At 40.7% G+C, this 22,880-nt stretch overlaps 1 protein-coding gene across 2 annotated transcripts; it reads left to right on the top strand.

The window, feature by feature from the left end:
• Positions 1–1,408: 1,408 nt before the first annotated feature.
• On the top strand, positions 1,409–22,628 carry TRA2B (transformer 2 beta homolog). 2 transcript variants are annotated; one of them, XM_069791793.1, is made up of 9 exons: positions 1,409–1,515; positions 8,553–8,686; positions 12,751–12,913; positions 13,761–13,949; positions 15,266–15,381; positions 16,592–16,675; positions 20,486–20,548; positions 21,301–21,374; positions 22,214–22,628. In XM_069791793.1, exons 1-9 carry the CDS (start codon positions 1,480–1,482, stop codon positions 22,222–22,224), a joined length of 870 nt encoding a protein of 289 aa, XP_069647894.1. In that variant the 5' UTR covers positions 1,409–1,479; the 3' UTR covers positions 22,225–22,628. The 2 variants fall into 2 exon arrangements, with proteins under 2 accessions (XP_069647894.1, XP_069647895.1); XM_069791794.1 differs by lacking the exon at positions 22,214–22,628 and having other exon boundaries at positions 21,301–21,382.
• The last annotated feature ends 252 nt before the right edge of the window (positions 22,629–22,880 follow it).

Genomic DNA, 22,880 nt, shown 5'->3' with positions numbered 1-22,880 from the left:
TCTTTGGTTGATAAATTAATCTTTGTGTTCTGGGACTGGGAGGGAGAAGGAAGGCAGCCAAGCAGCCTCCAGCTTGTCTCTTCTCATGAGTGTCAAAGCTAATAGAAAAGGAGCTTGAGTACCCCATGGGCATTTCAGGAGTCATCACCTGAAAATCTGCAGTGCCAGAACTGCTCGCCACACAGCAGAGCTCGCCGACATTTAAAGCTGTCAGTCAAATTGCTGTCTTCACTTCGCAGTTTGCTGCCAGCCTGCTGTCTGGCATTTTCAGTTTTACTGCTCGAGCACCTTGCTGCCAACTCTTAAATTTGCATGGCAAATGGTGCTGGGAATAACCTCAGCAGCAAAAATTCCACAGTTCAAGCTCTCTGCCTTGCTGCTTGTTTAACAGCAGAAATGGAGGGGTGTGCAGAGCATTGTCCCATCTCTCCCAATACAGAAAATGCATTTAAGTGAAGAAAAATAATTGCTGCTGGCATGTCAGATGGTTATAGGAGCAATCGTGGAGTGGGATCGCATCCTTCAGTGGCAGCGTGTGGGGTAACCGGTACACTGGGATGGGCTGACCGGGTGTGATGACTCCTTCTGTCTCCAGACTTCAACTCTCGCACAGTGCTGTGGTTTCAAGAGCAATGAATAAGTTGGCATTTTGCTTAAACTGAAGGGGTGTATTTTAAGTCACGGTTGTCCACTCCATTTGGGTGTCCTTGTTTCAATACCTGCACAGTCAGAGCTGCGTTGACCCTTTGGGGATGATGGTGCTTTACTTGTGCTGCTTCTCTTGCCAGGGTGAAATAAAACAAAAGTGACAACAGTCAGTGGCAGCCGGAGTGCCTGTGATGGAGAAGAAGGTGCTTGTGTCACTCCTCGAAGACGCAGTGGGACTCGTTTTACGAAGAAACAATTCAAGGCCTGAGCAGAAATGACTATTCAAGGCCTGAGCAAAAATGGCTATTCAGTGACGCTATGCTGCCCTCACGTGGGTATTCTAGAAATATCCCAACATTCAATCCCGACCTGCACTAATATAATGCTTTCAAACTCTTGGGCATCTCCTCCAAGAAAGCCCCTTGCAATCACAGTGATTTTTTTAAACCGTTCCCACGGCCCGCCCAGCCTCTGGAGGGTGAGGCCGGGGGGAAAGGAGGAGATCCTGCCTGCCCGGCCTGGGGAGGCTGCGGCCAAGGCCAGGATCTCCACCCGACACTGGGGCTGGCTCTGAAGGGGTCACTCGTCAGGCTGTGGCCCCCCGGGACCGAGAAGCTCCCGAACCCGCCGCGGGGGGAAGGGGGGGGGGAGCGACCACCGGCGATCGCCGCCACAAGCCACGGCCCCCACCGCACGGCGGGGGGGTGGGGCCTTCACCTCCCCGGCGGAGGGGGCGGGGCATGGCGCGCGCGCGGGGGTCGCGTCACTTCCTCTGCGGAGAGCGCTGGCGCCGGGGACGGTCGGGTCGGCGGTGAGCGGTGCGGCGGGACGATGAGCGACAGCGGGGAGCAGAACTACGGCGAGCGGGTAATACACGGAGCTTGAGTGCGCTGCCCGGCCGGGCCCCCGCACCCCACCTCCCCCCTCCTCCGCCCCTCTTAGGGCGACGCGGCCGCCCCCGTGTCCCCGTCCCGCGGCCTGGGCGGAGCGGGTGGCGGAGCCGCCGCGGGAGGCGCCGCCGCGGCGCGGCGGGCGAGGAGGCCCCGGCGAACGCGCGGGAGGCCCGGCGGGGCCGGGGCTTGGCGGGGGGAAGATGGCGGCTGGCCCAGCCGGGAAGGCGGTGGGGGCGCGCGGCGGGGACGCTCTAGCTGCCCGCCCGCCAGCGCGCTCCATGGTGAGTCTGCCCGGCGCCATCTTGGGCTGGTGACCGGGCGCGCCGGAGAGGGACAAAATGGCCGAGGGCGGCGGAGCTGCGCGTCCCGGGCCCTGCCGCTGCGCCCCCGCCGGCGCTTCTCTGCCCGCCGGCGCTGCCTCGTCCCTGCCCCGACCGTGGCGGGGCACGGACTGTGGTGGGGCTGGGCGGCCGCTGCCAGCTGCCACCGCAGCGCCGGCAGGAGGGCAGGGGGCGGCCGGCTCCGCTCCCCCGTGCCTCCCGCGGCAGCGCTGGGGGTGCACGGCCCTTCAGCCCCCTCCGAGGTCGCAGCCGGGCTGCGGCGGTCTCGGCTGGTGCCGTGGTGCCTCTTCCTCCGTCCCCCAGCCCGGTTAGGTAACGTCTGGGTAGGGAAGGAAAACGCCGACCCGGTAGTAGTCTGAGCCTTTGTTATATTCTCCAAAGCTGCATTGCAATTCGCTTTTGGTGAACTACTTTCTAATTAGAGCTCCGATTTGCTGCTCCTCGCGCTTGCTTGTAAAATATTAACTCTTGAAGCTTCTTGATGTAGTTGCAGCCTTGCATCCAGGTGGCTTGGCCTCTTAATTTAATTTAAATGCGATTGCAGTAGTCGAAGGGTTAAACCTCAAGCTGAACGCTCGCAGTGCTAGGCCAGTATCCTTGCTTTGTGAAACCTACAGTACACGTTCTTTTAAACTGCATAGTTGCTGGAAGATGTTACTGTCTGGATGGAATTTTACTAATATCGCAGTAGATGACCTGCTAAGCTTCACGTTTGTAATGTAAATCTGCAATACAGATTACCTATGGTTGTTTTTTCTTCAGTGAATCAGTCTTGTTTTCCTTTGAGGTCTTTAATTTTTATTAACAACAGACAAGTGCAGTGCAGGGGTCAATACTGTGTTTTGTTTTATTTTTTCAGCATCAGTTTGTAAGATTCTAACTTACTGCAGCATCAGAGGGAGTTGTGGAGGTGATAAGTAGTTTAAATTTTAAACCTTCACTGGAGGTGGCAAAAAAAATGAAAGAGAAAGTCATAGTTCTGAGCACAAAATTGCAGTGTCTTGTAGTGTCTTTCTTCGAATATGGCCATATCTTATTCAGATTCACTGTCATCTTTAATGGTATGAGTGTTTCTACTTCAAGGTAGGTTAGGTTAGAAAAATTCGGTCTTCAGGAAGCTAAAAATAGTAGATGGAAATGAACGATGGAAGATATATCGATGAAAGAATGGACTTGTGCCACCCCCAGTATTATCTTTTCATTGAAGTCTTCATGTCACTGTTACAACTGGTATATTTTTAGTGAGGGAGTATTGCTTCTGACTTGCTCAAGGTGGATTTCTGTGTGTTACGTTTTTTAAAAAGTTGATTTAATTGCTATTGTGCAAGTTGGACTGCAAAACAGTTTAAGATGGTAGCCTAACTTTACTCAAGTTTGCCAGGATAACCTGCATTGTATTTTCAATCAGAATGAGTGGAAGTATTAAAACTTTTGTAGCAGTCTTTTTGAAACATAATTGTGCAGGGAATGATAGGACAGCAGTTGCTGTCCCACCTACTTTTCTATTTTATCTTTTCTATACTTTTATTAAAAAAAATACATGAATCATGTTCAGGCAATCTTCACCAAGGCTTAAAATGAGTTATGCCTGAACTTTTGTGAATCGTAAATAGGTAAGTTGTATGCAATGTATGTGTTTGTAAAACCAAAAGATAAAACCATAGAGCTACAAGCCTGCTATTTCAGACTAGATCAGGGAGTGGCTTTTCTAATGTGATTGCCAGTGTTATTTATGATATTTTTTGTTTACTTAAGGCTTATATTTTACTGAGTCAATGGCTTTCTACTTTTTCAACCTGGAAGTGCTGAAGTCTCTGCAGAGTAGAGACAGTGTTTGGATAACTAATCTAGCATATGACTTTACAACTGTCTGTTAAGCTGTTCCAAGTCCATGCAGCCAATAAGAATTGTGCTTCTGAAAATGTGTTCCCGCTTTCTCCCTTGTGCTAGTATTTGTACAGTCAGTCAAATCTGGGAATTAAATCAGCTGAAATTTTTTTCTGATTCTGTTTCCAGCTGCATTGGTTTGCAGGCTTGACTTGATTGTGTAGCCATGAGTCCTAATATCAGCATTGGGGATGAAGAAGAAATACCAGGTGCTTTCACAAGCAATGGGACTTGCTATTTCGGCAGCAACACAAACTTAAACTGGTTTATGTCACAGTTTAAAAAGAAAAAAAAAATCCCCAGTCAAATTCTTTTATAGTTTATACTCCATAGTGGGATTGAACTCTGGAAACTTTTTTTAACTGAAGAGACTAAATTATTAAATGCTACCAATACTTCATATACTGTCAGTATGTTGTAATAATTGCCACGTTTTTCCAAGTCACTTTTGTTTTCATTCATTGAAATTGTGCTCGCTGAGGTGCATGTGATTCAGGCATGGAAGGGTTGGAAAGAAGACTAGTTAGAGGAAAAAATAGTCTCATCCTGTGAATTAGTTAATACTGATAGTGATTATTTGGTATGTGTCTGATCAGAAACTGTTTAATATGGTAGTCGGGTTTTTTGGTTTTTTTTTTTTAATCAGCGTAATTTGAATGGTATAAATGCTCAATTTATAGATCTACTTACAAGGTACTTAACACATATTTTCAAAAATGCTGACTTTACTACTAAGTTGTGGAAGAAAGTCTAAGAAAGCAGTTTCAAAAGCTTAGAAACAATCTGATAGCTTGATGCCACCAAAAGGATAGGTCATTTTCTGTGTTCCTCCTTCATCAGCTGGCACTTGGTCGGACTTCTTGGTGGGTTGATTCAGTACCCTAAGTTGTCAGATAATAGTTTGCTTTTTGCTGATGGATAGTTTCTTGCCAGCTTAGTGCACTGAATGAGCCCACAGGGTCAGCATGAGTGGCAGAGGTGGTGGGAGGAAGCTGGGCTTCCATGCTCATGGTCTGTTAGCTTGATTTTTTTCAAAACACATTCTTGTCTTTTTTTTGGTGGAGTTTGGAAACTGTTGTGGAAAGGGGATGTTCTGCTTTCCCTCTGAGTGGATTTGCAGTCCCGTCCCGTGTCGTCCCCCCCCTCCCCCCCAGCAGTGATCTGATCTGGTGACTCTGTGCTTCAGGGGGAAGAGAGGCAAAAGGTGTTATTTTTCTGTTGGATCAATTGCTAAATTCAGTAGTAGAGAGGTTGAAGGAATGTGAAGATAGCACAATTATACCTTGAATAAACCTGACTGCAGATTTGGGAATGTGTAATGTGAGGCTGCACCCTTCCTTAGGAAAACAAGTGAAAATATGTAAGTTTGTAGGGATTTAGGATTTAAAAAATACTAATAATTTTATTTGCCTGTATCTTACATTAAGTAACTGAAATCTGTAACTTGTATTCCCATGAGGAAAAACTGGTTCTCAGAAGTGCAAAGAACACATGGTCCTCGCTTAAATTACCTTGCAGCTGCTTCTGTCTGGAAACCTTTTCTACCTACTGCCCCCAAAATAATCCTGCTGTTGTGACATTTCCTGCTTATAGAGTAGATGACTGTACTGCATCTTTATGGATATGCTTAGAGGTGTTAAAATAAAAGTATCGTCCCTTCAGTATTACATGTTGGTTTTAATGTGCTTAAAGTATGGAAAGAATAGTTTGGAAACCACAAGCCTAGACTTAAGGGCTTCCACCTGAATTCCAGTAATGCCTGATGAAGGGGAAGAACTGTTGGTAAAGATCAAGGGATCTGGTAGTTTTTAAAATTCACGCTTCACAAACTCAAGGTTAGAAAAAAACCCAGTTATTTAATAGCAAACGCCAGTCTTGATCTGCTTACCAGCAGTGTTTGAATACAGGCAGGATAAAGAAGGTTGTTTCTTCTTCTCTCTTCTGCATGCCATGACAGGAGCCTACTTTGGCATTTAAGAAAAATTTGAAATTCACAAAGTGAAAGAGCAAAAAGTAGAGAAAGAAAATGTATCAAGAACAACAAAACTAGATAGTAGAAACTCTGCAATTTAAATGAGTGGCCTTTGTGACCCTTCAATGAGTGTCAGTATAATGGGGAGTAAATTAAGTTTGGAGTGCTGCAGACTCCTGGTGCTTGAAACTTTGGGTAGGGAGGATTTCCTGGGGGTTGTGGTGGGGAGGGTAACAACTTTGAATTTTAGGGATTACCAGTCCTAGTAATATCTGGAGCAGGCGAGGTGCAATGAATTCCTTTGAGGCCGGAAGTAATAAAGAAGTGACATAATGCTGTAAAATGTATTAGATTGAAGATAAGGGCTTTGAGGAAGGATGATCTGGAAACAAAATGTAGATGTTTAAAAACTGGAAAATGTTGTGAAGTCCAAAGGAGCTTGTTGAAATTAAGCCAGCTGTTTCATTTTCTGATTTAGATATACAGTTGTCTTAAGTTTTTTTCTTCCTAAGTTTCTTCTCAGATCCTAGGTGTCCAGTTTCCACATCAGTCTTAACATAATATACCAAAGATTGTCCAAATAAATGTATTGAATAGGTGAGGACTTGGCTCATTTCCTTATGCAAATACCATTTCTCTACTGATTTCTTGAAAGCTTATTGACTTCTCAAAACTAAAGGATATGGGGTATGTTTATGGGCAAGATCCTCCCTGCTGCTTCCCTCCCATTGTGCATTTCTTGTCCTTTTCAGTATATGGCAGCTTCTGTCTAGCCTGAATCTGTCAGAGAGTTATGTTTCTTGAACAGAAGTATTTTTCCTCAAATCAAGAACAGCCTTAGTTTTGGTTTTTAGCCCTTCTTCAATCTTGCTTTGTCTAACCCTTTTTAAAAGAGTTGAAGACTTCTTATGGCTAAATTAATACATTAGCTCAGAACTCATCTCCATGGATTGTTTTCTTTTGAAGGTAGTAGTGGGTTTAGGTTAAATTTGTTATTTGTAATTTAAATTAGTTCTCAGTATTTGCACTGCCCTTTGCAGGGTTAATATATGAGGTGGCTATAGTTCAGAACACCTCTTTAAACATTTTTGCAGAGGAGAATACGGCCTTGACCAACTTTGCATTATTTCTGTTGCTCTTGGTATTGAAAATCTGCTTTCTCCTGCAAGTCATGTCCTGTTCCCCAGTATTGTATGGTAGGCAATTGTAAATAGCTAAACTTTGTTTTAAGTTGAATGGAAGTGGTTTAAGCATGATTAAATTTTGGGTTAGCAAATGAATTTCTGAATGCTTAGTACAAAATGCCCATTAAGTTGAGTGTTCATGTTTAAGAGATGTTACAAAGATACAAGTGATTTTTGAGAAAAATCTGTTACTCCGGTGTCGTTAGTGAGCATTCTTGATCAGAATTGACACAAAATTTAGAATTGTTTATTTTTAGGAAAAAATAGAATTCTGCTGCTTAATTTTAAATTTTCTCTGATATCTTGAAATAGATACCTTCTAGTGTGTTCAAACCAAGTGTTTTAAGCCATGTGACTGAAGTTAAGCATTATACTGATTAAAAAAAAATACATATATATATATGTGTATATTGAAAATGGTAATTAGGTTATATCATTACCAAAGAAGATTGCAAGTAAATAATAGAGTAGATGGGGTATTATTCCAGAACAGAGTTTGAGTGTGTTGCACAGAACTGCATTTTTGGTCGGTGGAAAATTATGATTTGGGAGTGTGAAGTCTGCGTATGTAATCACACTTGTGCAGGAAGAGTAGGTTGAGTGTGCTCATACACCTTCAAACTAGGCCTTCTAAACTGCAAGAATGTCCCAAAAAGTAAAATAATTGTAAGTCATTGAAACACCAACCATGTTGTGCTTTCTGCATTCAAAAAGCACATCAGTTAGTCATCTCTGGCTGCAGTAGGGACCTTACTTAAGTCACTTCTTGTTGATTTTGTCAAAGTATGTGGCTGACAGTGCAAAGTATTTTGAGTTTCCTAATGCTAGAATTCATTAGTAGATATTCAGTTGATCCACTGTGCATTTGCTATTAAATACAGGCATAAATAGCAAATTCAGTTACTTGTACTAAGTTAAACTGAATTGACTGAATCTGTTTATAAAATAGTAGGGCATTTGGTAGATTCAATTCTTGAACTGCATATATAGTAAAAGTCCACAAAACATTTTTTTTCTAGTTTCAGTTTTGGCACTAGATTTTATCCTGGAGTTTTTAAATATTCTTCATCCTGTTCTTTTTCTATTAAGGTTAATGTTGAAGAAGGAAAATGCGGAAGTCGCCATTTGACAAGTTTTATAAATGAGAATTATTTGAAGCTCAGGAATAAGTGAAGCTGAAATTTGAAAAAAAAGAAAGTGAATGCATGCTAATTATCAGACCAGAAGTCCCACTTGTAGAATATTGAGCAATTTGTGTGAAGTGGGGAAGATGAAAGAAGTCAGAATTTGAAACGGAAGAATGAAGAAAAGGAATAAAAATGAAGTTAAGATAAGAAGTAATCTGGAATCTGAAAGCACTACGCTAAGTAATTACTAGTCTGTTTATGTGTCCCTGTATATTTTGCTAAACATGCATGCATTATCTGTTTAATAGCAAAAGTATATGCAGGGTAAAGAAGTGTCTACCAGGGAAAAAAAAAACTTCTTAAAAATCTAGGCAGTTCTAATGCCAACTGCCCGGACACATAGATATGAATTTTTACCATTTATTTCACTGGAGCTTGTTTACAGACCTTAGGTAAACGAGAAATTGTGTACAAATTAGGCTTTCAATATCTGCGTGCAGGAATCCCGTTCTGCTTCCAGAAGCGGAAGTGCTCATGGGTCTGGCAAGTCGGGGAGGCACACCCCTGCAAGATCTCGATCTAAGGAGGATTCCAGGCGTTCCAGGTCAAAATCTAGATCCAGGTCTGAATCCAGGTGAGTTTACTTCTTTTACCTCTTCCTCCTCTTCGCAAGTCAGATGATTATGTCAGAGGTGATCTGAAATCCAGTTTAGCCCAATTCTGTTTCCAGAGATAATTGGTGATCTGTGGACATTGAATCCAAAGGGGGACGTGTGGTTTCAAGATTTGAAAAGCTAAACTATCAAGTTAGATCTTTTTGCAGCTTTTTATAAGAGGTAGTCAGCTGTGTAGGCTTTCTGCTGGTACAGTTTGGAAGTGGTCTGCCTTTTAAGGCATTACATTAGAGTAATGGCCAGTTTCTGAGTGTGAAGCATTAGGAACTCTAGATCTCAGTTCTTCTGTGCATTAAAAGAAATACGCGCATCAGCAGATTTTCCATTTTAGGTCACATGAATGTATTACATTTTCTCACTGGAAGCAATGATATTTCTGGAGTAGTTAACGGTATATTCCATGAAAAAGAAACAGTAGAGATAAATGTGAATTTCAACAGACATCTCTGACCTTTTAAATATATATTAATTTAACTTGAAAATTAACAGGCTGGAAAGCTTTAAAGATTAGACAGCTTTCCAAGCTCTCAAAAAAAGTTGCGGAGAAAGTAGCTTGCTTATTTTTGTTACATGGCAACATGAATGTACAGTATGAAAATGCTTTTTGCACTGTATTACCTATCTGTCCTTATACTCATCTGCTAAATATGCTGTGCGCAGTGACAGAATTCCTGTTGAAACTGTTAACGGACATAACTGAGACATAAAATATGCTGGCAGTCCAGATATAAGACTATGAACGTCACTGCTAGCCACTTTACATGACACACCTGGTATATGCTATGTAAGAGGTACATATTTAATAAAGAATGAATAGAAGGGCAAAACCTGTACATGGGTGAATAATGTTATTTTCTAAAGAGTCTAGATAATTGAGTGCTAATTACAGAAATGAATATGTTGATAGTTTTACTCATTCGTAAGCATTTGGGTTAAAAAAAACTTGGGTTTCAGCAGTGGGGTTTTCAGTTGAGCTGTTCACAATACACTTTTTATGTATATAAGCAATGAATTAGGCCTGCCAAAGCCTGGGGGTCAGGCTGAAGGAAGGATGACAATGCTGGAAGATACTGTGCTATTAGTGATCACCCAGGACAGAAAACACTATCAAATACTGTGTTTAGATCTCCTTGCACGATCAAAGTGATCGGTTTGAAAGGCTTTTGTGAGAAGGAAAATACATGGGAAATTTTGACAGTAAAGGAGTGAGCTTGTCTCTTCTGTGTACTTCAGGCATAGTCACAAGTGTCAAATCATGCACTTGGTAATCCCTGTAGTGCAAAAGCAAGTATGTAAAATTAAATTAATAAATACTTGGTAGAGTAATATTGCGTTATATAGTATGAAGTCAGTGACCTCTGGAGTTGCTAGCAGTGAGAGATTCATAGGACAGCTCAGGAAGGGTACAGTCCAAAATCCTGTTCAAGGCAGTCAGCTGTAGGCTCAGGCCATGTTCTCAGGGGTTTATCCAGTTGGGTTTTGAAGACCTCAGAGGATGGAGACAGCACACCACCTTTGGGGAACATTGTAATTTTAAAATAACAAGCAAGTCAGGACCCAGCCCAGCATGTCCTTCTGCACCTTAATCCATAAACCCTAGGGATTCCATATTCTTGCACCATGTTTCTCACTTGCAGAATAACCATAATACTGTGTAAGAACGCAATTATAAATTGTATAAAAAGCTGGAAGAAGCAAATGCAAGATCTAGAATTTACGAGAAACCTGGCAAACCATTCACTCTTATAAGAAATCACCCTTTAAATAATACCCTGGGAAGTGACTTTTTGATGTACAAAAGTAGAAGCTTATGACTCCCATGGCTTCCTGAGCATTTAACAGCTGTCTTGAAAATGCCTATGGCTGGAAATACTTGAAGTATATTGCAGAGTTAGAGTTGTTCATTAGCAGATTTCTGGCACAATTGTGTCAAGGCACATATTTAGAACCAACATACTTATATCTGTTTTCAGTGCCGTCATGCGTTTGGATGTGATCATGAGCAGGTCATCTAACTGGCTCTCACCAGAGAAATAACATTGTGAGACCTTTCATATTTCTTGGCAGTTTGTTGCAAATGTATTTTTGAGTTACCAGCTTTATAAATTAAACTTTGATTTGGGAACAAATCTGTGTCCTGGCGTATTTATCAGTTGGGGTGTGGATGTACTTGATTTAAGAATCTGCTTTTATTGAAGTTTTCATCATCAGCATAGCAAGCTTGTTATCTTTGGCTTACTCTGAAGTCTAAACAATTCTTAACAAAGGAATAGGATTTTCAACTGCGGTGACTTTGCAGCAAAGGAGAATGGCAGTATGACATTTAAGGCAGCAATATGAGCAGTGCCTATTTAAAATAAGCCTTGTTCTCTCACATAATGGATTGCTTGGTGTGGAAATGTCCTGCTCTTGTTCAGTGTAATGGGTGCATTCTGTTACCTGGAACCATCAATTCTGTGTTTACCTTCAGTTTTTCTCTATGTCAGTGGTTGAAATGTGGCTGTATGCATGTGTTGAACTTCTTTTTTTTTTACTTATTATTTCTGTCTGTCTTTACTGTCTTCCCCACCTCAGGGAAGTTATCTTTTTTTTTTAAACTTTCTGTTGCCAAAAATAATTTATTCTTTCTATATACATAGTTAGAAGTATCGTAATGGGACATGCTGAAGTAATTTCTCCTGGACATGTATACATGTTTCAAGTTGAGGAGGACAGAACTTAGCTGGCTCATGTCTGATGAGGTTGAAGGCGTTTTTGTTTTTGTTTTTTTTTTTAAGGATGCCTGTGATGTACAGAGTGTATATTGTGCAGTTTGGCTGTCTGGTGACACTTAACCTAGTGAGAAATCCTGACTATGGAAGAAGCTGTTAAATGCTCAGGAGTAAAAAAGGGTTCAGCTTAAGGACTTCACTCCTGCTAGCATAGTGGTGGTATTACTGTGAAACACAGTTGTGCAATGATGGTGGCTTATGGTCTTCGTCAGTACTTACTACCTTGGCTTCCACAGACTAGAGGAAGGACGTTTAAGACCCAAACAAGTCAGAAGATTAACAATTTATGACTAAGAGCCTTTGAATATTAAACTGTTTATTGCACTTCTTAGCCTTGCAGCAATTTTCTTTGTAGTTGTGTGGAATGCAGATTATTCAGTGATGGCCATCAGCAGGCCAAGCTCAGGTGTAATATTCCAGTTTAAGTGCCTGCCCAGCTTTTCAGTAAGGCTGTCTGTGTTGGGCTGAGGGTTTAGTGGAAGGAATTGAAGTGTTTCAGAACCTCATCTCCACAGACCTAGTGCTGTCAGAAAACATTTCTGGAACTGTTCTGAGGAGGCCTGGGCTGAAATTAGTGAGCAGTTGCACCTTTACCTAAACACGCTTGGAGCATGAACCTGTAAACATTGATGAACAACTAATGTTAAGTAACTCTTGAAATACCAGAAGGTAAATAAGCCTACTACAGCTTAATTTCTTCAGTTGTGATAAGGTCTGTTTCAGGGGCATCTGCCAGACTTCTGTGCTTGTAATTATGCAATGTGAAAAAAGTATATTTGCTTTTCAGTGTCACTGAAAGCAGTGCTAGAATAAGCAGAAGTGTGCACCTCTGCAATCGTGCGTGCTTTATGTTGTCATATTTACTCCTGTTCCCTTTCTCTGTTCTTTAAAAGAAAGCCACCCCAGCTATTTTTACTTAAATGTTACTGTAAATGCTGTGAATATTCTAAGCATATACTGTGTCAAACTAGGATAGCCTTGTTAGAGAAAGTTAAAAGCTAACTAAAATGGAAGTTGAGGTTCCTGCTCTGCAGTAGAAATGCTCTGAGAGCATCTACAGTAATGTAATTGTAAAGATTTGGCACACAGTCCTTGAGAATAGTGACTAAATTGATTATAGCTGAATCATGTGGTATTGCAGGTTTTTAGAAAATGGTTATTTGGGCTTTTTGTTTGTGAATATCTGACATATTTTTGAAGGGTGAAAAAAACCAAATGAATGCAACACTGTACCTTTTTCTTTTTTTCCTCAGATCTAGATCAAGGAGGAGTTCCCGTAGACACTACACAAGATCACGCTCTCGTTCCCGCTCTCATAGGAGATCCAGAAGTAGGTCTTACAGTCGGGATTATCGGCGACGACACAGTCACAGCCATTCACCCATGTCTACTCGCAGACGTCATATTGGAAACAGGGTATGTCTGTTACAGAAGTAGATGACTCATACATAGTCCTGAATACATCCTGAAATCACTGAATTAATTCATTGGGGTTTTCCAGAAAAACATTCCGCTTCCCGCTCAGGTCTATTTAAAAGATGATGTTGAGGTTAATTGCCATTTGACTTTTGATAAACCATGGCTCTCCATAAGTTTGCTTAGGATTGTGGGGTGGGGGTGTCTTGTTTTTTAACAGATGCTTTTAGAAGTGCTACCAGTGCAGGCTGTTGTCATTATACCTGCAGTAATAACTGAGTGAATGTATGCAGCAAAGGATGGGGGTAGAATTAGGAGGTAGAAACATTTGTGTTTTTCTTGATTATGAAGCTTGGGAAAATAAAACATTTCATTAAAAGCTGTTTTGATGGTGTCTTTATTAAATGAGCATGCAAACCAGCTTGCTTTTAGCTGCTTTACAGGCTCAGGTGGCTGAGTGTGATGTGGTTTGTGCTGAAGTAGGGGGCAAAAAGAGATAACTAACACAAATGACGATGTGATCCAGGCCTCTGTGTATATGTGTCTCCACATTCAGCAGTCACCAGCTAGCCTTTGGAGGGAAAACTTTTAAATACAGTACCTATTATGTGCTGTAACTGTAGTTTGTACAGTACCTTGAGAAATGCAAAGTATTTTTGTGAAAGGAGGCTTGTGTATCTGTAGGTTTGGTTGTAATAGTGTCTATTAGCAAGTTAACCCAACCTGAATCTCAGCAGTATCTTTTTTGTTCTTTTGTCTTGAAGCTCTGAGAGTCACAACTTGTGAAACACCTTGTATTGCAAATAGAAGCAATTTTATTCTAATATCAATCTGTCCCTTCCTTTAGGCAAATCCTGACCCAAACTGTTGTCTTGGTGTGTTTGGATTGAGTCTGTACACCACAGAAAGAGATCTTAGAGAAGTTTTCTCCAAGTATGGTCCAATTGCCGATGTTTCCATTGTGTATGATCAGCAGTCTCGGCGTTCCAGAGGATTTGCATTTGTGTACTTCGAAAACGTTGAGGATGCTAAGGAAGTAGGTTGGGGTACAGAATGTATGACATGTTTGCTGTGTTCTCAGTTGCTGGGATGTATATTCTGTAACAGGACATAGCCTGGGGAAACTCAGGGCCTAAAAAATATTTGGCACCTCACAATAAATGTCAGAGTCTTAGTTCAAAAGATATCTACTGTGTACCAGAGGAGAGAGTGAAGAGGCATGAATACTGGACCCTGTGCAGGCTGAGCTGTTGTGTAATTCACAAAAGCAAACTTCAGGCTAGCCATAGTGCAAACTATGCCAACAGGGAAAAGAAAATGGAAACACAGTCTCTCGTGTTTTAATTATGAGATGAGAGTTCCTTCCTAACGCCACATGTGATCTTGTATTTACTAACAGGTGTGTTCAAAGTGGACCAGACAGCCATTTCAGAGCTCTCTTTAGGAGTGCGAACATGCATTTGGCTGACTTCTAGTGCTTCAGTCTGAAAGGGGCGGGGGGAATCTTTTCTGAAAATAAAAGGCCAGACTGTACATGGCTTCCTGGTGCCTGCAAATGTCCATGGGAAACCCAAAGGGATTTAGTAGATGGAAGCAATGTCAATACAGTGTAACAAATGGTGGGATTTGTGTTTACAAGTGCTACAGAATGAACAGGGAATTGTATACTTGCCAGGTATAGAATTGTACACTCAGGCCAGCCCTTGGAGAGCAGTGTGCTTATGGGCTATAACTAGGCTTATATTCTGCATAAATTCCCCTACTTGAAGACTCTAGTGTCGTCTTTTCCAAATTTGGCATGAAGGCTTCCATGTTAGGTTGGAGTTTTGGATGTAGGTCCTGTTACTTGGCAGAAAAAAACCCAATGGTTTTGGTTTTTTTACTTCAAATTTGCTTATGACTCAGATACTACTATATTCAAGGTTATGGTAGGTTTTGAGGGATGTATTGGAGGAGAAAAAGCTTAACATAACAGTCTTTTATTAACTTCTAAATGCTTTGCTTCATGTTGTGTGTTGGAGTAGTTACATCTCCCTACATAAGCATGTTCAAAGGTTCCTCTTAATCACGTTAGAAACAGAGATACTGAAACAATTGTTAAATCGTGTTCCTTTCAGGCTTTTTATGCAATATAAGTCATGTTTTAAGTGATTACAGAAGCTTAAATCCAGCTGGCCTAGAATGTCTTACTGATTGTGTTAGGTGTTATGTATAAGGAATAAGTGAAACTTAGATGTGCATCCTAACTGAGCTATTTTAGGACTTCTCATAATACTTGAAGCTGTGGTTAGAAACTTGTCTTGCTAATACAGTTCATACCTACAGCTTACTGTATTCTATCACTCCATTTAGGCAAAGGAACGTGCCAATGGAATGGAGCTGGATGGAAGAAGGATCCGGGTAGACTTCTCCATAACAAAAAGACCTCACACACCTACACCGGGAATCTATATGGGAAGACCCACTTAGTAAGTTACCTGTGTGGGATTTTTTCCAAACCAGAATAGGAAACAAACAGAATTCCAAACAGAATTGTAATAATTGTGGGGTTTTTTTAAACTTTTCTGTATCTCCTCTAGGAGACCTGATTCTGTGTGGATTTCCTAGTTTTTATCAGCCTTTTGCATTAATGCACTGTTCTGAAAGCTGTTTCCTTGCTTATGACTTGTGTGCTGTACATTATGTGGATGTTTCAGTACTAGAAACTAAAATACAAAAATCACTGTCGATGCCTAATTACTTTTTTAAAAAAAAGTCACTTTAACAAGAGCTGTGCTAACACTGATGTGGTTATCTGGCAAAGCTTCTGAAAACTAAAAAACTCAACTGATAAAGGAAGCTCTTCAGAATTAAAAAAAAAAAAGACTGCATGTGGACAGCCATCAGTAGTAATGCGTATCTTTCCAGCTCTTTAGATAGGAGGGGTTAATTTATGTAGCACTTGTCAGTGTCTGATCTAGGGTCAGCCTGAATTACAGTGAGCAGGAACTGTGTTCCTTAGTTATGCAGCCCAGACATGAGCTATCTAAACATTTAAATAAGTCTACAGTAAGATTTGTTGTTGTTGTTGTTGTCCTCTGTACCTTCAAATATTAATGTCTTTTACAAGCTCAAGTTTTCAAGAGTGGATTAACAAATACTGATTGAGCAGCTGTGTGGTGCATTTTGCCCTATCCATAGAGTACGCTTTTGACTTAAAGTTGCCAAGAATGTAAATTGTTTTCCCAAGTCATTTCCCAGTTATTTTCCCAAGACTTTCAGCTTATGGTACTGGTGGTTATGTAGTTGATGTTGTGTTGAGACTGCAGGTTGGTTTTTTAATTGGAAAGTTCTTCCAAAAGGAGTTTTCAGAGAGTTAAAAGTGAATGAAGAGTTGTCACAGAATGGAATTCCTCATGTGCCTGTGATACCGAAAGGTTAAGAGGTTTCAGACCAAGTAGGGAAGTAGCTGTCTTAAAGTTCAAGCATTTTAAAAAGCAATTATTTAAGTAGTTCTGTTCCATCTGCGCTGATGGGAAAGTAGGAGTGGTTACAATCATTTCAACTGAGAGGATGCAAGGTAATAATGTAACCCAGTTAAAATGGTATATCCTCTATAACTGACTGTATGCCTACTGAAAAGCACTGCAAACAATACTTTATATTTTATTAAATGTAATTTTCTTTCACTACTTGTAGTGGCAGCTCACGACGACGAGATTACTATGACAGAGGGTATGACAGAGGGTATGATGATCGTGACTATTACAGCAGGTCATACAGGTGAGGCAATATTTGTAATATTTGACTCCTTTTAAACTGCTTTCTCATCTACATTTCTACCTATGTAAGTGTTAAGCAGTTCATCCTACATATGTATGCCAAAATATTTTTGCACTCACTGTCATTCTGGAATCTTACTATGAAATCTTTACCAAAATGACTGCTCAGTACAAATCAGACTGGTCAGATTGAGCAATACTTTGTGATGTTTAACCTGTGGCATGAGTTAGTCCATGATATTTCTAATCTGCATTAAGTTTTGAAAAACAATGTATGTTCTCTATATTCTGATTTTAAAAGAATCTTTTGTTGGTTCATCTGTTAGCATTGAAATGGTGGGAATACAGGTGCAGATCTAATATTTGAGTTGATATTACAGTGCCAACTTATCTTTTGAGCATAGTGCAGTAGGCAAAGTGGAAAATCGCAGTGGTCACCAGTATCCCCTACTAGTAATTATGGCACCTCAAATCTTGACAAAAATAAGGAACCAGGGATTGGAACATTACCTGTTCTGTATTGGACATGTGCATTAAAAAAGCTTTTTTTAACATACTCTGTCGGGTTGAAAGAGTGCGTTTTACTTGAAGGACTCATACCTCCTATTTCTGTCTGTCTGCAGTCTAAACTTCTGTGTTTGACAGCATAGTAGTTAGCTAAAAGAGGTGAATATTCAGGTGGCGATATATACATTGTCAGAGGGCTAGTAAAGTTGATACCAACTATGTTTTCAATAGATTTTGTAAGTAATTGGTTTTGGTGACGGAGCAAGTTTGTCTTCTGCATTTTCCATTACGACTGCCAAGAAGACTTGTCCCCTGTGAATTTCTGGGACACTATTAAGTTGGACTCAAAGATAAGAGCTCATTTTTTCTGTCTGCAATTACCAAACGTTCCTGTAGTTGCAGAATTCTACAGTAATACTTTCTAAGTGGCTTGCAAAGCTTAAATGCATCAGCAATGGGTGGATTTATGATTGTTCCCTGATGGCAACCATGTATTTATGGAAATAGATGAATTCGACTGCATTGTCACATTATAGGTCAAAGACAAAGGAAATAATAAATTCTGTGACCTTAGCTTTCAGTGTACTCTTCTGTTGCTTTCTAGGTGTAGAAGAAAATAACATCTTTATACTTGTATTGGTAGCTGTATGGTCATTGTTAGTGACTGAGGGCAGTAATTTCCTTCCCCTCGTACTATTTTCAGCCACTTTTTCTCCTTCCCAGGCTGTTGGCATTGCTTCCAATCTGTTTCTCCCCTCCCTGCCTTGCTGTTGTCCCTTAAATCAGCTGCCTTGCTTCTACAGGGCTTCAGTGCTGCTGGGGGCAGGGAGGGCATCAAGGTGCTCTACATCATCACAGTGAACACAGGAGACAAGTGTTCTGCTCACATTTCTGGGAAGCAGTCATTAGGGTACTTCTCTGCCTCTAGCAGTCCATTTCCTTGAAACATCAGTGGTTTGAACATTTTGGAGGACTGTAGCAGCTAAAATCTGAAGTTGATATTGGGCATACAAGAACCAAGATATGTTGGGGTTTACTTTGCCAGGACTTGTATGTAGGCTTTCATATGTGGTATATGGCTCTCTGGCCAAACTTTCAGTTTGTTTCAGAGCACAAGGTACAAAAACTTGCTTGGGATACTTAACATAGCCTCGTCTCACTTACTATACTAAAAGTAATTAACTGAAATCTAGTGGGTAAATTAACTGAAGCAGCTCGCCAAAGTGTTGGGGAACAGAAAAGACTTGCAACATAGCCTGCTAAGCAATCTGTTAAGTGGTGTTTCTAGCTTGCTTCTCCCACTTTCTATTTTTTTGTATGGGGTTCTGATGTAAACCTATAAAAATGGCAAAGGTACCTAAGGACCAGTAGAAGATGTGGGGCTATGCAGTGTTTGGTGGGAGTTTTACACCATTGGTCTGTCTTCTTGCACTTCTTCATAGTACAGATTTTCTTATTCTTTCATAAAGGGTCGGTCAGGGTGTACTGGTTGTCCTTGAAATCTGTTGTTTGCTGCTTGCATGTTCTTAAAATGTAGTTTATTCCTTGTTTAGATTGTGGCATGACCCTAAGTCTTCAGTGCTCAAGTGTTACCTTTTTCATTCCTGATAGCAAACAGTGGCTGAGATGTTTGTAAAACATTATCAGAAGTTGTAACTACTCAGTTCTGGGTGCATGCTAGTGAGAATAGTTGCAGACTGTGGTAGTGACTGAACATAAAAGAAGAGTACATGCATTAGACGAGGAAGAGCAGACTAGTAAGACGTGATGTGAGAAGATGGGCTACTTCAGTTAGTGTACTAGTCTGAGTGTAGCTTTATCAGAATTCATGGCCATGCTTCAGTCCAGGTCTTTGAGACAGTTATGTGATGCGTGATGTTCTGACCTTTCTACACGCTCTCCCATCCTGTGTTTGTTGTGAACTAGGGCTTTGGGGTGGAAATACTCAGAATATTGACAATTCCCATCTTAAAAAAAGGGGGGGGGGGGGGGGGGCAGGACAAAACAAAAAAAAAGTAGCCAACCAACCAACAAAAAACCCCACCCCAATGTTTTAAAGCTCACTGCAGAACCTTTATAATGTCCTTCCATAGCAGATACTGAAAGATTGAAAGTAAGCCATAAATGGTTTGTGTGTGGCTACTTTTAAAATAGCATGGTCTGCCCAGGTTAGGTACCTACTTTCGCATCCTACAGGCATTGGTCGTTTGAGGGAGAGAGAATAGTGTTGTGTATGTCACAAGCACTTCCTTGAGGAAGGGAAGGATAGAATTGTTAAAGATGCAGTATAGCATTGCATACTACTACTCCACCCTAGAACACCAATTGGTAACAATTTTGTGTTTTTCCCTTCCTTGCCCTCTGTGCTATGAAGCCTTAAGGGAAATACAATTTCAGATGGGAATTGTCATGTTAATTCTCCTCATTGCCATGGGATGCTTAATCTTGTCTGGAAGAGTTATCTGTAAACTGAAGAATAACCTTAAAAAAACTTAACTTGCACACTGGCTATCTACCAAATGGAGAAGACTTTAAAAAAAAAAAATTAAAAGGGAGACCTGCTGATTGAAAGTGTGGTGTTTAGGGGTTCTTTGTCCTTCATGTGATTTATGGCCTTTTTTGAGTTGCTGTGAGGCATCTGTGGCAGTGACTGTTCCGTAATCCAAACTTGATTTAGTCTCCTCCTGGTAATGCTTTGCTGTATCTAAATCTGTGGAGGTACCAGCCCAACCACTTAATATTGTTACATACTATAATGTATTGTTTCAGTTCTAGGCAGCTCCTGTAAAAGGAAAAGCTGTACCTCAAATTCTTAAATGCCCTCGTTTAAACATGATTGTGAAGTGTTAAAATGTAAGGGGGTGGTTTTTTTCTCTGCATCCACCTTGGAATCCACTTTTTCCTCAGGACAGTGAATTGATCATGCTAATTTAAAAATAAATAAGTAAAATTGCTTGCCTCGAGTGGGTAAGCATCTGAGAACAGAAATGGCCTTAGAAGTGAAGGCTATGTACCGATCTTAAACTGCTGCTTGTTGGAGAGTATGACATTGTAAAATACAATGTTGGTCAGCTGGAACATGAGTCCTCTTTAACTGCTCCTTGACACCAAGTTTAGCCAACTCATTCCACGAATACCTAAAAATGAATATAATGGAAGTAATTCAGCATTATCCAGTGTAGGAACCAATGTTTTCCTGTCTTTACATAATTTTCTTGTGCTTGATGATGCTTTTTGCTTGTACAATGAACTTTTGTGTTTATTTTTAAAATTTTCAAAAGTCATTCTGCTTTTGTATTCACAGAGGAGGTGGTGGCGGAGGAGGAGGAGGATGGAGAGCTGTTCAAGACAGGGATCAGTTTTACAGGTATGATAGGAAAGCTTTCAGTGTCCGGTCAACAGTGGAAATATTCTTACACGTATGTTTTGAGTATTCTATGAATGAACTCTAGGATATCTTTAAACACATTAACAGAAACTGAGTGGATGCTGAGTACTTGCAGCTCTTCAGTGAGCAGGGCAATTAATTTCAAAGGTTAGTATAGGGACAGGGTAGTGCAGCTTTGTGCAGGAAAAACTTGTGATTTATGCCAAGAACTTAATGTCCTGAATGGTTGGGGATTTTTTATTTTATTTTATTAGGAGATTAGTGGAACTAGGCAATGAAATGCAAAACTTGGGAGTGCCTGGATTGGAGGGGTTTGGGAGTGAGGTTGGTTGTAGCAGTGACAGCTGGTCAAATGAGAACTCCTCATTGCAGAACAAATAATTAAGATTAAAAGTTAAGGTGTGATTTGGCTTGCACTGCTTGTTTGGGATGCTCCTGGCTTGAAACGCTAAAATCACATGTAGTCAAATGGTGAATGCAAGAGAGCTTGTATTTCTTCTGTTAGACCAGAGTAATGTTGCTCTGACACGGTAATAAAAAGAGTATTAAGAAAATTCAAATCTTTGCTTTGTTACCCAGTGGAAATGTTGATCAGCTACTTATGTGCTCGTTAGCTTTCCCAAGTACACTCTTGATACCAGGATCGGGTTAGGGGTATCCACGTAAAGTTGCTGCCACTCATCTGTGGCAGGCTCTAATGAAGGGATTGTTTCTGTTGCCCCCTTTCACAGGAGGAGATCACCATCCCCCTATTACAGCCGAGGGGGCTACAGATCTCGATCCAGATCTCGATCCTATTCACCTCGTAAGTAGACTCAGAGCTTGCATATCAGAAGCAAATTTCCACTTTGCTTGAACTTCTTTTGAGCTTTTGTGTCCATAAAGACTGCTTGACTTCAGTGTAGTTTTTTTTTTGAACCACAGTTCCCTTTAATGTTTCATTGAGCAACTGGCAACCTCGAGGACAGAGCAAATATTTAGTCAAAATAAACTAGATAATACCACTTGTTAAAAAGTCTGATGGACTGTTTCTTTCTCTGAAACTCTGTTAAAACAGGATTTTGTAGTACACTGACAGTTTGGGTTACCTCTAGGACAGCAGGGCCGAGTTCCCAAGCCTCGCACATTATAACACTGAAACTAAATTTCCCAACATAACTTGTTAAAGAGATTAACTTCATCCGAGGTCCAAACAGTGCTTTTTTTTCCCCTGAGTTGCTTATTTGCATGGAAGATAAAGCTGCATTTTGATGGCTGAAAGTTAATAAAACACAATAGCATTCCTAGCATACTCCCTTTGTAATGGATACAGGGTGAATGAATAGGTTGTGCTCTCATGTTTATCCTTTGTGTCCAAATGAAAACAAGTGTAACTGCTTTTACTGATACGTAGGGAACAGTTACAATGTGAGTTCTCATTGTGCTGAAACGTCAGCCCTGGGCATATGACAGGAATTGGAGTTTTTCTGCACAAAGGAACTTACTGGCGGAACTGTACTGACTGCTGGACTTTGTCATAGACAAATCGTAAGACTTTCAGATTCATTGCAGACTTGAGGGGTGGCAGTGAATTTAGACAGAACTCTTAAAAATCTGTCAATCCTTAGAAGTCTAATGGTGTATGTATTTTGTTTTTTCTTTCAGGTCGCTATTAAAGCATGACATGTAGAGGAATTTCTAGCTACAGCCTTTGAGTTGAAATTGCAAGTTTGTGGACAATATTTTTATTGTCTCTTCTGTTTAAACAAGTGAACAGTGCCTAGTGAATAGGTGACTTTTACACCTTTTATGAAGACTACTTCTGTGATGTTAAATGCTGTTTCATTCTGCATATTTGTGTAGTTTGGTGCTTTGTTTCAAGTTGTGTTTTGAAAGGAGTATGTTTTGCATGTATTTTTTTAGTCTCAATTTTGACTCCTGAAAGGTTTCTATTGTAAAGACAAACTGTTCAGTTAGTTTTTTCTACTGATTCCAAGGTATTCTGAAGATCAAAACCTGTGTAAAATGCTTTCAAAAAGTGAAAAATAAAATAAAAAGAAGTTTGTTTTTTCTTTTCCTACTTACTTTTGCCAAGTGTAAGTTACAGGTTGAAAAGAGACTACAACACTTACGCTGTGTATTCTGGAATAATGTTTAAAGCCCAGAAGTAAAATTGACCCTAATTTTGTGTTGTTGGGTAGCTGTTCTCTAAATGCAATACCTTCAAGTACGTAAACCCAGTGTGTAGGGAAGTGCCTTTGCAAATTGTGCGGCAGCAGGAGCATGGAGCAAGACTTGCAATAAACTCTTGGTAATGCTGTTGAGCTTTGAG

This window comes from Haliaeetus albicilla, chromosome 9, assembly GCF_947461875.1.
Source record: "Haliaeetus albicilla chromosome 9, bHalAlb1.1, whole genome shotgun sequence".
In the NCBI taxonomy this organism is placed as follows: Eukaryota; Metazoa; Chordata; class Aves; order Accipitriformes; family Accipitridae; genus Haliaeetus; species Haliaeetus albicilla.
Note: the sequence above shows the minus strand (reverse complement) of the source record. Positions and strands in the feature narration are given on the sequence as shown.